Below are 17044 nucleotides of genomic sequence, written 5' to 3'. Positions count from 1 at the left end.
TGCGCCGGCTCCACTGTTAGCTCGTGGTCCTGTACATGTTGCACATCTCACAAATGGGAGATTGCCCGCTCAGTTGGTTTCCTTGGGTCTCGAGCCACGCTATTCACTTGCATACTCTCAACTCGGAATGCCTCTGAGGTGCTGAGATGAGAATCGCTGCCTCAGCAGAATCTCATGCATTTCAGCTCGGAAGGTCGTTGGCTCTGATACAAATTTAAACATATAAACTCTCCCCACTCTGATCATCCGTTACGGAAAGTTGATCTGACTTGGCAACACCTCAGGGTCAGGTGGGTGGCCCCCTTGGGTTTAATGAACTTTGCTCCACTGTGGACCATGGTTAAATCACACGGCGTGGGGGCCATTGAATTATCTATATCACATAAGCAGATCCCTTGATCAAATAAATCTGCAACTCTAATGGGAAGTTCGGATGCAGAAGGAGATACTCTGTTCAAATTTCCTTTCCTCGCTATTTCAGTGTATTTGTTGGAACTGAGAAATCCGACTTTAGAGTGTTCTCTTTTCAACAAGAGCGGGAAGAGTCGGAGACGATTGCAAGGATGTACATTACATCCTGGCTCCCAACACACTAATGCAGTCATAGAAAATGGGGCCGTTTCCTGCGGATATGGTTCTCGTTCCAGCATTTTAGAGCATTTTAGACTCTTCGGAGGATCACGTATCGATGACTCCGAAAGCCTTTCTTCCACTTGAACTTGATGAAACGAGTTGCGAAAATACTTTCAGGGTATATTCCTAGAGCTCGTAATGGAACGGGGGTAGATTTAAAAAATAAAAGTAAAAATAAGATTTAAAGTTATTAGACTTTATCCGAGACTGCGTAGAGCCCCAGCATTCAAAACAGGAACTATGTGACAGAATGTGCATGTCGGAGGCAACTAAATTTCCAACTTGAACTGATAGGATAACCGCTAGAATTGATCAGTGTGCGTATAGTCTTGTAATTCTGTTTAGCGCCGGTCAATGGGTACTTAGCTTGTCACACTAGGCACACATAAGTACCCAGCTGTCCCTGACTAATCCATCACATCGCGTATGTGACAAATGTTCTTTCCTCCTCTATTTCTCCTGCAAACCAGCCTTTCAGACAGTCCTCACCTTCTCTTCATCTGAGGACCTATCGCCACCTCCGGAGTTCATGGTCAGCATCCCTGGAATATCTAGGTAGAAAGACAATGACTGCACAAGATCTTAAGAGACGGCACATGCAGGGGGTCCATACAAGTACAATGGAGACGCCCATATATCCACCGACAACAAATTCGCGAACTGTTAAGCGACATGAGGTATCCGAATGGCAGCAGGATAATAAATTCATCCTTACAGGCTATCGTCCAGAAAACGCAAATTATTTGGATATCATTACGAGTTTGACGTTCTTGCACAACGAGACTTGTAATGTATATACCCATCTAATCGGGGCACTTCTCCTACCTTTTATCGCGACCGCTTCTTTGCGGATTCTATCTGAACCTCAATTTTTCAACGTCTCGGGAACCGATTACATCATGTTCCAAATCTTCTTCTGGTCTGCGGAGTCTTGTTTGGTTTTCAGTACACTATACCACTTATTAGGGCCCCATTCGCATGGCGTTGAGCAGTTCTGGCATCGGATGGATCTGCTTGGGATCGTGGTCGTAACAGTGGGAACGTTTATACCGGGGATATACTATATATTCAACTGCGAACCGAGATTACAAAAACTACACTGGGCTATCGTCAGTAATCCTAAATGACTTCCAGCCTGCTCGAGGGCAGTATCCATGGATGCTAACTTTATTTCTAGATTACAGCCTCAGGCTCTGCAACCGCGGCTTTGATTTCAATACCCCGGTTCAGAACTTTACGCTGGCGCAATGTGAGAGTAGGCGCTTATATTGCGCTGGGTGCGTCAGCATTCATTCCCCTACTTCATGGAATTCAGCTTTATGGGCTCCATTACATGCTTCAATATTCTGGAATGAAATGGTATTTACTAGAGCTTGTGCTTTATGGCGGAGGAGTTGCTCTTTATGGGGTAGGTTTGCTTTACAGTCGCTTTTTTTCGAGACAATTTATCTGACTCGGATTTGCAGTCTCGCACTCCAGAGCGCTTTTCTCCCGGCAAATACGACATCTGGGGCAGTTCACACCAGATATTTCACGTCTGTATCTTATGCGCCATGTACGTTAACGTGATCGCCCTTGTTCAGGCATTTACGTCATGTCACACATTGGACATATGTAGCATTCAGGCTACCCACCAGGCGGCCAGAAATTAACCCTACTTGTCTATGATGAGAAAGTAGGGACTTGCATGGCTATAGGTGACTTCCTTCTGATCTACCCACGAAGAGTCGATATAGCTGTGCGGGTAGGAAGTGTTAGGTACATAGGTACATAAGTTCACGAATAACTAGTGTAATAGAGAACCTCGTGCATGGAGATGGTGTCCGATCCATATGGCACAAGTACCGTGAGCCTGGAATCAGGTCAGATATATACTAGTAAAGCATGGGGAACAGAAAATAGAGCAACCAACTTTCTTTTACGCACAGCATCGAAAAGATTTACCTCCTGTGTCCAATCGTATGTCAAAACTTGGGTGAGCGCCTCATACTCATATTGATTACACTGACACCATAGTAGGAGTGGACTGCGCTTAGGGTTTGCTTCTGTAATTCAATGATTTTCTTATGATTTGTCAGATTCAGCGTATATAATATTAAATTCGGCATATTGCCCATGGTTTTGATGAGAATGAACTTTTGGGCCTATCTACATTCCATGGCTCTTGGAAGGAGGTTGAGGGAAGGACTTAAACTAGGCTTATTTGTTTTATTCTCCATAATTCTAGCTTGTCTTTACCAGATGATAGGAAGTACTTGGATAAGGTTTAGATTCGGAATATCCTTCAGTGGGGCTCCTTGCTTAGTAGCCAAGTTTCAGAATTCTATCAAACTTATACAAGTCAGGATTAAACTACTAAAGATAATTGGGTATCGCTTCTTGGTTCATAGGTAAAAGGGTGACATGTGCTTTGAAATCGAATCGAAAAGTTATTTAAAGAATAACCTTCGTGCATACGACGTCCTCTAAAATCAGGAAAGGTTCTTCATTTTTTCGTGTCCTCCGTTCTCCTAATCTGTGAAGTTTATTAGTGGCTAGACAAGGAGATCGGATGTAAATGGGAGGAGGTAGCTCACATTGAATATAACACCACTAGATATAATACAAAACCAACTTGAATTCTTGAATAACTTCAACAACCAAAAACAGGGATTCTAAGGTTATGGCCTACTCATGTGAGGTTTTCGAGTCTATCTCGCTAAGATGATTAGGATATAGCACAAGACTTCTGATGGAATATCGCAACTTGGCTGAAAGGTTTCATTAAAGATGAAGTCCCATGGCATAATGTTATATAGATTATTGTACCAGAGCTGCCGCTCTTCTGATATCCCCTACCTCAGTATCCTCTTTCCTTAATAAGGTACTTTATTCCAATATTATATACAATTAGCATTCAAAGTTCGAAGTGTTCGAACGACGAATACTATAAAAGTAGGCTCTTCAATCTATTTCATAAACGTCCTGTAAACTTTATAGTCAGAGTATCGTCTAGTAAAATATTCAGAAGAATAACTATCATCTGTTACTATTCAATTGTTCGCTGTACTAGGGTAGCTCGTTGATTTGTTTTGAATGTCAGATTCGGCCCGTCAGGTGGAGGACTGAAGCGGCGAGACACCTGGCACAAAATGATGGGCGCTAGGTGAACACCGACATAAATTTCTGTTGTATGTTTATGTTTATGTTTTTGCTCTTTTTACAACCTGGCTGATCTGGCACACATTGTCTGGTAGATGGCTGAGGTCATGAGGTCAAAATAGCATGTTTTTACCCCATGACAAGTATTCAAAGCCAGTATAACCGAGTTCCAAAGACTCAGGGCCTGCTAACGAAACGTAAGACTAAATGTTTCACCTACGATACCAGTCTAATGTACCTCTTGCACAGAATATATGGAACGTGGAATTGCTCAGGCTATAGCCTTAAAGAAAACAAGTTGGTAGCTGGAGCCTGTCTAAGTCAAATTATTTCCAAGCACAATTTTAGAAGATTAATATGCTTTGTCTGGGATTACTCTTACCCAGAATCGTCACTTTCACGTACAGATAGATATCGACAGAACCCAGCAAACTATCTCATCCAGCCCAAACTTGGGGTTGGGTTCAACCCTTCCACTCGTCAACGAATTTTGGAGTCTTGATTACATCCAAAACCCGGAAGTCTCGAGTTGTCAATTAAGGTTAATAGACCAAATGGATTTATATTCATTATAAAATAGGTATTAAATCCCCTGTCAGAAAAAGTTTACTACTGTATGATCGGTGTCTGAAGCCACTGGAGGCTTCTATGGAGCCACCATTGAGTATCAAACCTCTTTCCTCAACATACACTCCAAAAGAGCCATGCGTGATATTATGTTCCCAGGAATAAAAATTAAGATGGCTGTCCCACTTTGATCTAAAACCGCACAGCCTCAACATCCATCCCATGCAACAAGTTCGGATATCTTTCAATAAACTCCGAAGTCAATCCCCATCCACTCTCCCCAGTAAAAACATCAAGAAAATCCCGACGAATCTGCAAATCATCTCGCTCGTCACGCTCAAGAATCTCCTGTCCCCAAGGCCACCATACCTTCTTACAGCAGCTCAAATAACTCGTTAACTCCATATAATCATATTTGTGCCAATTTTCAGCTAGATTTTAACGCAGCTGCGGCCAGGTGAGGAGGTCTATGCCAACGGGATGGCCATGCTGGAGCTGAGGTAGGGTCGGCTGCTGGAAGGTTGTGGTTGTGAGACGCGCAAAGAATCCGGCACTTGGAGATACTCTCCATTTACTGTAATTATATGCAAGCCACCCTATTGCGAGGCATTCCGAGTCTCGGATGGCGCGGAGTCGAATGGAACGGTGGATTTCAACAGCTAGCCAGTTTCGCCGAGTCCCGTAAGGTAGAGCTAATGGGGGCGGTTGGTAAGGGCAAGTGTTGATCAGGTCTGGGCGAGAGAGCCAAGAGAGAAGAGGGTAATGGTGGTTTCGTTCATCAGAATCAGGGACCATACAGGCGTAGCACTGGGTAAAGGCCCCCGGGTTGTCGGGTTGTCGGGTTGCGCGCGGAATTAGGGATTGTGATTCCCAACTCGCTGGTTTGTACAGTTAAGCCTTCTGTATCGGCAGAAAACAAAGGACTGGCAGCACTATATATGCCCGTTGCGCCAGTGCCGCGATGCTGCCTGCATCTTTCCTTCGGGGTAGACCATGCGTCGTCGTCCAGTGAATGTAGTATGTTTCGTAGAGACTCCAGGCCCATGCGTAATTTTTCATTTTGGGAACGGAGATTCTTCACATAACTTTGTAACGGCTGATTAACCTACTGTACCCCAGTATTTCCGTGGTGCCTCTCGCAAAGGGCTATTTTTTCTTCCAAACCCCGAATCCGCCTCTCTCTTTTGTCTCTCAAAGTTTGTTGAGCTTTCCTGTCTCGAAGGCGTTTCCTCCCGGTTGAATTCGGGGAAGCGTTATATCTCCGAGCATCCTTATAGTCTTGCGAAAGTGCTTTTGCATACTGCTTGGGGAGTGATGTTGCAAATAAATGGAATATAAAAATGCCATGCATGCAAGTAGTCGATCAGCGCCAAAATGATATCGGTCAAGTGGATCAAATGTTTCAGCGTTTACGGCTTTCCATGGTCTGTCATTGGCTGTAATTGATGGGTAGCCACAAAGTGCTGATTCAACGCCGCCACTACAGTATCTACATGTGTACATAGATCGACTAGGGGTCCATCCACGTTTCACCAATCACTCTCAGCACTTTATGTATTTGTTATGTAGTTACCTGAAGATTAAAAACGCATGGATTTCAACTTACACCAAGTATGCATAAATACAGAAAACTATTCTTGGCTTAGCATAAAATATTCAATTTCCGTGGTCTGCATATAGTGCTCATGAAAGATCTGCGGAAACCCCGGGATAGTGCTGTTTTTCCTTTGTCTTAAAAGGGAGATTTAAATTTCCAAGCAATTTGCAGTTTTCTACTATAATTTATCTTTAAGCCAACAACTGAGATCGGTCACTGCGATCTTTTTTCACTCAGGTCGGCATGTTGGACTCTTTGGCTATTCAAGCAGTACTTGCTTTTTTCCTTCTTTGTTACTGCCTCAGTGTCCTACATTCACTATATATTCACTCCCTACGATGTATCCCGGGACCTAAATTATGGATTGCCTTTCCAATCCTCCGGCACATCGCAGCAATTCGTGGCTGTTTGGACACCGATATTCGTGACTTCCACAACAAGTATGGCCCAGTGGTGCGATTCGGGCATGACGAAGTCTCTTTCATCACACCGGATGCGTGGAAGGAAATATACGGACACGGACATGGCCAGTTACCAAAAGTAACTTCCTCCGTCAGCAATCCAATGGACATAATTAGCTCCAATGACGTCGACCATAGTCGATATCGGAAAGCCCTATCCCACGCTTTTTCCACGAAAGGATTACAAGCGCAGGAGCCCCTTCTCAATACTTATATTGATAAACTGATTGCGCGGTTGAAGGATGTTGCAGAGTCTCAGCTTCCAGTTGATCTCGCCAAGTGGTATAATTTGACTACCTTTGATATAATCGGTGACTTGGCATTTGGAGAGCCTTTTGGTGGTCTTGAAAACTCACAGTATCATCATTGGGTCTCGACAATCTTTGAATCGGTGAAGATCATCCCCTTTATCAAGCTGAAAGATGCTTTCCCTTTGGTCTTCAAACTATTATCCCTCCTGATTCCCCAAAGACTTCTGGAAGCGCGAAAGCGACAAGAGACGCATACGAGGACAACAGTCCAAAAACGACTCCAGAATTCGGCTGCCTATGACCGCGGCGACTTTATGGACTCAATGTTGCGCCATCGCGGTGGAAAGGATGGTTTGAGCGATGAAGAACTCGTGGCTAACGCGAGAATTCTTATCATTGCCGGCAGCGAGACAACTGCCACTCTACTCTCCGGTGCTACGTATAGGCTTCTACGGAACCCCGACAAATTGGGAAAAGCTATCTCTGAGGTTCGCTCTTTTATTAAGACTGAGACAGAAATTACTCCAACGTCTGTGGCTACTAAACTCCCCTATATGCTAGCTTGCCTCGAAGAAGCATTCCGGATGTATCCCCCGGTTCCAAGTTCGCTACAACGCATGAGCCTTGACCCAATTCGGATATCAGGCTATGAAATTCCACCACGCGTAAGTGTTCTAAACTTACCCAAGGGATATAGCTCACCTACTAACCTATGAATGTAGACAAAAATATCAGTCCACCAGTTATCCGCCTATTCTTCGCCTCGTAATTTCCACGCACCGGACAAATTCCTCCCCGAGCGATGGTTACCAGAGGCCAAATCAGACTCAACTTCGGCATTCTTCACAGATAAGCGTGATGTTCTTCAACCATTCTCAACCGGGCCTCGCAATTGCGTCGGGCGGAATCTGGCGTTTGCTGAGATGCGGGTTATTCTTGCCCGTTTGTTGTGGAATTTTGATATGAACATTTGCGAGGAGAGTCTGCATTGGCTGGACCAGAAGATCTATACTTTGTGGGAGAAGCACCCACTGATGTGTAAATTAGTACAAAGGAGCTCTGATGTTTGAGGGGCGCAATTAGGGGTCCTGTACTGTCTCTTCTACTCAGATTTGCGGGGATGGGAAAGCATCTCGTCTGTGTATATCAATCATCACTTCAGGAAGATAGGGGCTATACCATCGAATACTAGTCGTGGGCCACCAAGTCACAGCCAGTACAGTTATACAACTACTAGGTTAAAGATACATTAAAGCTTTTAGATTGTAGTAACTCAAAAGCGAACCACGGGAGCACACAACTCATAAGGGAAATGAGATAGCACATCCGTATACCACAAGAGCTGCATGATTCAGAAAAAGAAAGAGCTTTTAGATCTTTGTATACTTAGAATAGATCTCAAACTTATCAGTAATCTGGGGGTAGGCTATGAGGTTAAAGGACATGACTGCATCAGTTCGCATCATAATTCATGTAAAAAATACGACAAAAAACAAAATGAAACAAGAATCATCTTCTATTCTCTATCTTTATTGCATTTAAAATATGCACACAATCCTAACCCTCTATTTTCCGAAGAGCGCCTTCTGTGTATCATACTGATACTCCAACTTTCCATGCCAAAAGTTTCCCGCATCAGCCTTGGCCATATACCACACCTGATTCAAAGCCTGGACAAGCTCATCCGGCAACGGTCCCTTTTCAAGGTTATCCAGATTATTCTCCAACTGACCGAAACTACTGAAACCAGTAATATTTCCATCTTTTTCAACGATAGTCTTTAGCGCAGAGTGATGAACACACCAACGCAATGCCACCTCGATCAAGGTAAGACCGTGTTTCTCTACCAGAGGTTCCAGTAACTCCAGTGCACTAAAAAAGCTTGATTTGAAGTACCTGTCCAGATACATCTGTCCAAGAAGCTGATTCTAGTTGCTGAATTGACCGTCCAAGGGAATTTCTGAGGATTTCTATTTTCCAGAGAAGAGCTAGAAGGGTTGAAAATATCGATGTCGATTCCGTATCTTCGGCAGCAGGGAACGAGTTCATTCTCGATACCTCGGGCTAAGAAGTAAAAAAAAGAACGTTAGTAATTTATTCTCTGAACAGAAGAGAGGGCTCCTGTCTTACTCATACCATTGTACACAGCCTGGTAGATTGTAGGCCTCACCCACCCACGCTCATTACACATCGTCACAATCTCCACGACCTCAAAGGCCGAGAAATTACTAAGACCGAGTTTCTTGAACTTTCCCGCGCGGTAAAATTCGACCATAGCTTGGAGTGTATCTGCATATGGCGTTTTGCGATCCGGACCATGAAGGTAATAAATATCCAGACACTCTGTCCCTAACTTGCGCAAAGATTCTTCTAGCTTCCGTGCTAGGACGTCAGACTTATGCGTGCCGAGTCCAATGGAATACCACTATTTTGCAATTGAAAGATCCCGTTCTTTCCACCGCGCCTGTCGAGTGAAGGCTTCCTCGCGACCAGCATCCATATAGACGCGCGGTGTCTATCTCACTATACCCTTTTTGCTGGAAAAGGCCGAGACACTTGTTGAACTCATCTAGTGATGTGATACGGGCGCCATGCGTAGCGTCAGAAAGCCTAAGATCATTAAACCCGGGATAATTCGCCTTGTAGTTTGCGTGTTGGCGGCCATTTGGAGTTGGGAGTTATTCGATGACAAGGAGGATTCGATCTGATGAACCTGGAGGGTTATCGATATGGATTGTTAGCAGGGATAAGTCCGAAGATTTATACCTTTCTGTAATAGCCCAAACCAAGGGAGGAAACAGAGAAAAAAGAAGAACTCGGATTCTGCGTCTATTAACACCGGGCTACACACTCGGGTTGAGCATATTCCGGACGTAAGAGTTTGTATCAAGAACTAAATCACGGAGATATAAGTTGGACCCTATTTAATTGTATACTGAGGGTCACGATAATGATTCATTGTTCATCAGCGCCAATCAAATCCTTGAAAGGGCGGTCCATAGTGGAACCACTTATGAATCAGTATTGAAGTGGGAATTACGGAGTATACTACTTACCTCTGTTCTTGAACAATCTATACAGTAAGCCCGGACGTGAAAGAGGTTGGAATATGGCCAAAGAATGAAGCCCTGTATATTGAAGAATGCTTTGATCCTGTGAGAATTAGACCTCCTCTCGCAATCCCACTTTCCTCTCCTCCCCGTGCAGTAGGAAAATGCGATGCTATGAAAGATACATTCTACGGTACTTTTGCTCACGGTGGGATTGAATCAATCCCTAAGGACGGCATAGAATTGGATCTTAGAATATGATGAAAAAAAAACGTTTTCTTTTACACAGTAGATCCTCGTCCTGTTTCCTCAGTAAGCTCCACCGGTAAAGAAAGTAGCTCCTTTTCAGCAAGGCCCTCCTCAAATAGCGCGACATGTTCAAAATCAATCAAGTGCACACCACCTCCCGAAACCCTACCAAGAAGAAAATTATGTCGATTCACATCCCCGTGAACAAAGTCCAGACTATACAGTCTATTGAGTAACGCCGTACAATCCGCCAAATCGTCGATACATGCCCTCTCTCCATCAACCTTTTGAAGAAGGAACCCCATTACTCTATCATTTTCAGTCAAATGACCGAGAAAGGTCGGGGCAATAGGCTCGTTGGGATGATTCTTTTGATAACCGGCTAGAATGGAGTATACCCATGTCTCATGTTCAATTCGGGGTATATCCCATCCGAAGCGGGCAATTTGGCGACACAGGGTACGCCGTTATATTGGATCTCATAGACTCCCGAGTTGAAACGTTTTGTCCTCTGCAAACTTAAAACATCAATGCATCTATCGTGCCATGATACATTGATGCCGGGCAGGGGATTTGTAGAGACTCTCGTCACAAGAGTCATCTTCACCTCGCGAAATGTCCATAGTGGTCCATGGCGCCTCAGGGAAAGCTGGCAAGTTGGGAGTCAGAAGATAGGGTCGACACATGGTATCCTCATCGAAAGTATCGGAAGAAATTGTGAGGTAGTGAACTTGTTGTTTCACCCGGAATCGATAGTGACCATTCTCATCATCTATGAGCTGTGACAGAACTTCAACCTCTGGCGTCGGAAGAGACATGATATCGATCAAGTTCTGTCTATTGTTGGACCTCGTCGTAAATGAAAAGTGGCAAACTGAGAAAAGGGTGACTCGAAAAGATGCAAGATGTAGTTAGTGAAAAAGGAGCGAAAGAACTGTAATGTTCTGATTTGATAAAAACGAAGAGCGGGGACTTGGATAAAGCGCTTACTAGCCGCCGAGCAAGGGAGGTTAGTTACATGTTCGTATCAATAGTCAGTAGAAGGGCGGTGGAATTGCCAATTACTTGTATTTCAATCTACTCTATGCCAACAATCGATGAGATATCTGTTCCTGCATATGAGAAATCAAGGTAGATTGGTTTTGATATACAGCAATCCAGTCTAGCTGCGGTACTACCGCAGCTAGTATACAAGTGGACAACTGAAGTCACGAAGACAAGAGTATCCAAGAGTCTACTCGTAAGAATAATCATCAAATATCATCCACTAGTTATATATCATGATTCACATAATAGTCCGAGAACAATCATTAGACAAATTGCTAAATAACCGCGGCCTCCAAACTGACAAAAAACCACTGGAGTTATGCTGAGTATCCAACCCAATAGAAAACATCAAAATCATCATTAGAAAAAAAAAAAAACTACCTCCTCTTCTCCCAAGAACTAATCTCCCCCGTCTCCCCATCCTCCTTAATCCCCAAAGCCCTCCTCAACCTCTCACTCTCCTCAATCTTCGCCTCAGCAAGTTCATGAACCTGATAAGACTTAAGATTCCTCCTCCCTTTCCCACCAGCTCCTCCATTCCCACCTGCACCCCCAGATCCAGATCCAGATCCAGCCTCATCCAAAGCAAGTAATTTCTTCCTTAACTCCTCACACCGTTCATCAATCTCCTCCTCACTCAAAACCCTCTCCCCCTCCTCAACCCCAGTCTCACCCTCCTCCTTCTCTCCATCCTTAACTTCCGCTTTCCCCTTACTCTTCCCCTTAGCTTTAGCCTGTTCCTCCTCAATCCTCTCATTCTCCTCCTCAAGTCTCTCCCTCTCCTCCAGAACCTTAACCTCAATCGCTCTCATCCGATCATGTTCAAGAATCTTCTTATCCGGAACCCGCTGTTTGAACCCTCCCGTCTCCCGCGCACTGGTCGGTGGATATGGTGCCCCGTACCCTGCATTCCGAGGTTTCATGAATGCACTGTTTCGTTGGACATAGCCGGATGTTCCGCTTCCGCGGGGTGTGGTTAGGCCTACGTTTGAGGACATGGCCTTTTGTGAATGTGAATGTGAATGTTTGGAGTTTAGGTGTAGATTTGAGGTGTTGCAGGTGTGGGTGGAGGACTTTGTGGAGTTTCAGCCGGTAATTATGAGATTGATATTGATATTTCCCGCTGTTCTTTGGATCGGGTGTTGTGTAGATGAGTTAAATGGTGGAAACGAGTAAAGTTGAACGATTCAAAGTTATCTTTGCGACTTCCGACTTATCATCACGTGATGAAACATGACCGCATTGATAACGCTGTTAACAGTACGAACATAAGCATCAATCTATAAAGAAGCTAGGAAGTTTACATTTGAACTATAGATTGAGCGAAGGAACAGATAATAAGTGTATGGAGAATATATTAGCCACGAGCAAGATATCCACAGCATGGTTTCAGCATGAGCAACACTTTCCATTTTCAAGTGAACTGTATACCGAAGCAAAACCGCACTTGATAGTTGCATCTGAGAATAGTCTGAAAAAAAAAATAATTTGAGATATAACCCATGTAAAGGTTGGGGGTGGGAGTAGGATGAAGTAATAAAAGAGACAAAGAAAAATAAAATAAAACATTTCAATAGAGACGAAGGGGGTACCGTGCCATGCAAAAGATGTTGTCTCTCCCATATTTCCATTTCCGAATTTCTCCCATGTCATATGCCGAAGATTGAAAAATGAAACGTGAAAAGAATAAAGTGATAAGCAAGGTCATTCCCCATCCCATGTTATCGGTTTCATTGCCATTCGTTGTCTCACAGACACCTATTCGGCGCAGGGGAGCGAAGGCGGGCGAAACACAAGACACCAACCAGATCGTGTCCATGGAGATGAGAAGAGTGGTCGATGTCTCAGCGTGGGAGTTGGCTGAGATTGGAGCCTCGATGCATAGTGACAATGGGGAGAAAGCAAACACAATCATAAGATAAGAACAGAGGGAAAAATAAACAAGAAAGGGAAAAGAAGAACAATATCGCGAAGAACACACATCCGAGAAGGTCAACAGCAGATAAAAAAGACACAATGAGATGATGAGTAAAAAAAAATGGGCCCTTTCTTTGCGCCGTCAAGCCATGGTTAATAAGAGGGGAAACAACATTGACGTTTTGAGTAACTTCATATATCCGGTCCGAATCCTCCTGTATGTATACGCCCATATTAGATAAAGCAGAATGACTCGGTGTTTTTTTTTTTCAGATCAGCATTAGAAAAGATTATGTGGGCAAGCAAAGGTAAAGTGTGCAACGAATTAGTGAGCACTGGTGACATCGACCGGGACGGCAACACCGGTGTTGCCCGTCTCGGGACTGGAGACCGATGTCACAGTGCTCTTAGCAAGGCCCTTGGACTCGAGTGAGTCGTCAACGGCATTCTGGTTGTCCGTCGGGGGTGGGGTAGGCGGAGCGGTGCCGACAAACGGTGCCCGATGTTGGTCCATGGGAATGGAACGCTTGGAGGGCTGAGGAGATGATTTGTGAGAGTTGGGGGGAGTTGTCGAAGTAGTGTGTGGGAGTGGTCCTGTTGCTGGAGAGTTGGGGTCGAAGATGAGCTTTTCAATAGCGACAATTTGCTTGCCATAGCTGAATTTCTTCAGTTGGCTGAGAAGAGGCTTGATCTGGTCAATCAGAGCTTCGCGCTCGGCGCCCTTCAGCTGACCTAGGACTTTCTCTGCTGGGAGTTAGTGGTGTCCACAAAAGAAGTCGAAGATAGGGGTTGGTAACTTACGGATGACATAGTTTCCATATTGGTCGCGCATCAAGCCGAGTAGAGGACTCTCGCCTCGCTCGTTTGGTGATGTTAAGGTGGAGATGATATGGTGACGCTGACTCTCTTCGCCGAACTCGATGCTCTTTTCGACAACATTGCTAGCGAACTTGTGCTTAGAGTATGCCAGGAGCTGGGACATGACAATGATGATCATGCGGTTGCGATCCTTCTCCTCACCATTCTCAATGACATGTTGGATGACATAGTTGCCGAACTGATCCGGGATGAGGTTGGACGTGCATGCATGGAGTTCACCAAGAATAGATTCACGATCAACTTCTTCGCAGTGCTCGAGCATCCGCTGGATAACCCGGCAACCATAAGGGTGGGCTGCAAGTCGGTTCACTTGGCCACGGAACGCGTTGATGATGAACTGGACGTAGTGAGACGGAACTCGCTCAATTGCCTTTTGAATAACGTGGTTACCGTTCTGGTCTCGAACGCACTTCAGCACATGATTCTCCAGCTCTTTGACCATCGCGGCTTGCTGGTCGGTGAGGATATGCTCGAGGGCCTTTTGAACAACACGGCAACCATACATCTGGGTCGATAGAGCAAGGACATGGCCACGCATCTGGTTCGCCAGAATCTTCTTTTGAGTCTGGTTGCCATGCTCGAACAGCTTCTGTACCACATAATTTCCAAACACATCGGTCATCAATTGCAGACAGTTAGGCTGGATTTCTCTGAAAACCTGCTCCTTCTCATCACTGTTGGCAGTTTCAAGCTTCTGTTGGATGAACCGCGAACCGTGCTGATCACCACTGAACTCGACAACATGGTTATAGATATCCTTGAGCTCATAGCGCTTATTGCCTTTGCTGTTGGCCCGGAATTCTTCCAGTAGAGGGCTACGGACCACCTGTGCGGGATCATGCTCACGTTGTGCCCGGTTGACCAAAGCAGCAGCACCAAGACCCAATTGTGCCATGGGGTAATATCCTTGGATAGTATTGAAGCGGGCTCCGGCGTACCCAGAGTAGTCATAAGAGGGCGACATCTGCATTCGCTGCAGTCCATTCGCTTGGTTCTGCACAAACTCTTCTTGAAGACGCAGACGACGCTCGAAAGCAGCGGCCTGGCTCTCGGTCATGCGAGAGCCAGAGTTACGATACTGGGCACCATCAACACCAGCATAAATCGGGCTGTCCATACGCGCGTAGTCCGCGGGAGAGATCGACCCGGTGTCTGCACCTCGAGCACGTTGGTAGAGGACATCTGGCGCACCGTCAGCGCCATAGCTACCTAGAGATTGGAAGTTCGCGTCCTCGTTGTTCTGAAATTTGCGAGGGAGAGAACCATCGAAGGAGGCATGTGGAATGTAGGCAGGACGTTGGACTGATCCTTGACCGGCGAATCCTGCATCGTTGAGCTGCAGCTTGTTCAAACCTGCATTGAGATCCATAGAGCCCCCGCCGTAGCGACCGTCAAGGCTGTGGTTGTCTGAATAGAAGGAGGGGTGAGAAGAGTGAACAGGTCTTTGAGTAGCGTAGGAGGCAGAGTTGTGCGAGATGTGGGAGAGTCCGCTGCGTGTCTGTGGCGGGGACATGCTGTCAGGCAGACCGGAGAGAGAAGACATGTTCATGGGGGTGGTCAAATCATCCTGGCGCTGGCCATCCATAGGTCCAGAAAATCCAGGCTTGACGGGGAATGTAGCTCCTACAGGACTTCCACCGAGTCCAGTCGCGCTCATCTGTCGCCGTCCATCCCCATTACGAAGAGCTGGGAAGCCGCCGAAAGAGATGCCATCGCCGGATGGAGAAACACCCTCAGAACCGTTGTGAAGGTAGGGGCGATGGCTGGCGGTAGCAGCAGAAGTCGCGATGCCAGTTGTGCGTGGCAGGCTGAAATATGAAGAGCTGGAGTCGGCACTGTTGTTCAAAGCGGGTGCACTTCGATCATTCGCACGAGTCTCGACCGGGGATGTTGCCAAGCTGCGGTTTTGGCTCATGGCCAGCGACGATGTGTTCACGGTGCTCCATGGGAGGTTAGGGCGTCCAGCCCAGCCATCCGACTCGGAAGAAGATAACAGAGAGCCTGATCCTGACTTTCCTTCAAACGCATTCTCACTGATATGTTGATCTGCAGAGGTCAGTACACGCCACAATGCAAGTGTGAGAAAAGCACAAACCACCTACCATCTGCAAACCCACCCCCGAGGTTGGAGTCACCCCAGATATTGCTATTCCAGCTAGACTTGCCAGTACCGAACCCTTTCCCCACGTTATTGCCATGGGATCCACGTGCGCGATCACCGTTCATCCCAGATGAATTCATGTTGGAGCGTCCCGATCGTACCTGTAGCACCTGTATTAGCAATGACGTCCTAGACCAGTCATCAGTCCATCCACGACTCACGTTGTGTACACTGCTTCCGTTCGCAGCCATCGTAGAAGCCATTCCCAGAGATCGATCGACGGAGCAGAGGTATTCGGATTATGTACTCGAGCGTGTGCGGGATGAAGAAGTATTTGCAGGAGGATAGGACGGTGTCGAGACTAAATGACAAGGCCGAGCAACCGACTTGTTCGGCCAGTATATTCGGTTGGGCACCAGGCACCTGAAACGGCGTACACGAAGAGATATAAAAAACTATCAGAAGCGATGACCCTTGTTAGCTTTCAAAGGATCTCTCTGACAGGCGACCAGGTTGATAGGGTGCGAGGGACGTGGGGAGGGCCAACTTGAGAACCTACCAAAGGAGTGAAGGGATCACCCGTAAGAAGAAAGAAAAAAGGAAGGCAAAAAAAAAGATAGAGAGAAAGCAGCGACACCAGGTGATGACAGATCCTGATGTGGGGGGGAGGGATTCCTTTCTGTTCTCACGAATTGTACCTTTTCACTATTCTTTTCTTTGTTCTTTTCCACCGATCCAGGACATGTACAGGGTAATACAGGATCAGGAAAGTTGGGGAAAGGAGAAAAGAGAAAGGCGATAATGAAAAAGGGAGAAGCAACCGTCAAGGCGAGAGAAATGCGGAAGAGAACGAACAGGAACGAACGAGAGGAGGAGGAGAAGTTGATGGATGATGATGCAAGGCGACAAAGAATTGGAAGGATGGCAGATCTTCCCCTTCGTTTGTTATTTTGTTTTCCCTAGCTGCAGGGCGACAGTTGGTAACCGGAGATCAGAATTGGGATAAAGGCGCGGGCGACGTTACTCTGCTCCGTGCATGCTCCAGGAATCTCCTAGGTTGCCGATCGTCCTCATGTGCCTTGTGGAGAACCAAGGCGATATACGGAGAATGAAAGGACGTTTTTTTATCACCCTAGGAAAGATTGGCGCAA

The 17044-nt window shown here is 45.9% G+C and overlaps 7 protein-coding genes across 7 annotated transcripts; 2 read left to right on the top strand and 5 right to left on the bottom strand.

Moving 5' to 3' along the window:
* Positions 1–1352: 1352 nt before the first annotated feature.
* On the top strand, positions 1353–2285 carry N7469_000552 (hemolysin III family protein; the record flags this gene model as incomplete). Its single annotated transcript, XM_056639472.1, has 3 exons — positions 1353–1742; positions 1811–2041; positions 2100–2285. Coding segments are annotated over 3 exons (807 nt in total), but the record flags the coding sequence as incomplete, so codon positions are not given.
* A 2494-nt stretch (positions 2286–4779) lies between these two features.
* On the bottom strand, positions 4780–5692 carry N7469_000551 (bZIP transcription factor; the record flags this gene model as incomplete). Its single annotated transcript, XM_056639471.1, has 3 exons — positions 4780–5148; positions 5231–5426; positions 5451–5692. The coding sequence occupies 3 exons, from the start codon at positions 5690–5692 to the stop codon at positions 4780–4782; spliced, it is 807 nt and encodes a 268-aa protein (XP_056505228.1).
* Positions 5693–6181: 489 nt separating this feature from the next.
* On the top strand, positions 6182–7720 carry N7469_000550 (cytochrome P450; the record flags this gene model as incomplete). The annotated part of the gene is made up of 2 exons (XM_056639470.1): positions 6182–7315; positions 7373–7720. 2 exons carry the CDS (start codon positions 6182–6184, stop codon positions 7718–7720), a joined length of 1482 nt encoding a protein of 493 aa, XP_056505227.1.
* A 495-nt stretch (positions 7721–8215) lies between these two features.
* Positions 8216–8925, bottom strand: N7469_000549 (Aldo/keto reductase; the record flags this gene model as incomplete). Its single annotated transcript, XM_056639469.1, has 4 exons — positions 8216–8428; positions 8454–8522; positions 8596–8714; positions 8787–8925. The coding sequence occupies 4 exons, from the start codon at positions 8923–8925 to the stop codon at positions 8216–8218; spliced, it is 540 nt and encodes a 179-aa protein (XP_056505226.1).
* A 1560-nt stretch (positions 8926–10485) lies between these two features.
* Positions 10486–10767, bottom strand: N7469_000548 (alpha-galactosidase A; the record flags this gene model as incomplete). The annotated part of the gene is made up of 1 exon (XM_056639468.1): positions 10486–10767. One exon carries the CDS (start codon positions 10765–10767, stop codon positions 10486–10488), a length of 282 nt encoding a protein of 93 aa, XP_056505225.1.
* A 606-nt stretch (positions 10768–11373) lies between these two features.
* On the bottom strand, positions 11374–11994 carry cwc21 (U2-type spliceosomal complex subunit CWC21; the record flags this gene model as incomplete). The annotated part of the gene is made up of 1 exon (XM_056639467.1): positions 11374–11994. The coding sequence occupies one exon, from the start codon at positions 11992–11994 to the stop codon at positions 11374–11376; it is 621 nt and encodes a 206-aa protein (XP_056505224.1).
* A 1244-nt stretch (positions 11995–13238) lies between these two features.
* Positions 13239–16156, bottom strand: N7469_000546 (mRNA-binding protein PUF3; the record flags this gene model as incomplete). The annotated part of the gene is made up of 4 exons (XM_056639466.1): positions 13239–13657; positions 13715–15838; positions 15895–16054; positions 16115–16156. The coding sequence occupies 4 exons, from the start codon at positions 16154–16156 to the stop codon at positions 13239–13241; spliced, it is 2745 nt and encodes a 914-aa protein (XP_056505223.1).
* Between the last annotated feature and the right edge of the window lie 888 nt (positions 16157–17044).

Source organism: Penicillium citrinum (genome assembly GCF_028827155.1).
Source record: "Penicillium citrinum strain IBT 23319 chromosome Unknown utg000001l:1.0-4955037.0:1.0-4956770.0, whole genome shotgun sequence".
Taxonomy (NCBI): domain Eukaryota; kingdom Fungi; phylum Ascomycota; class Eurotiomycetes; order Eurotiales; family Aspergillaceae; genus Penicillium; species Penicillium citrinum.
This window is presented reverse-complemented; position numbering and strand designations above follow the sequence as displayed.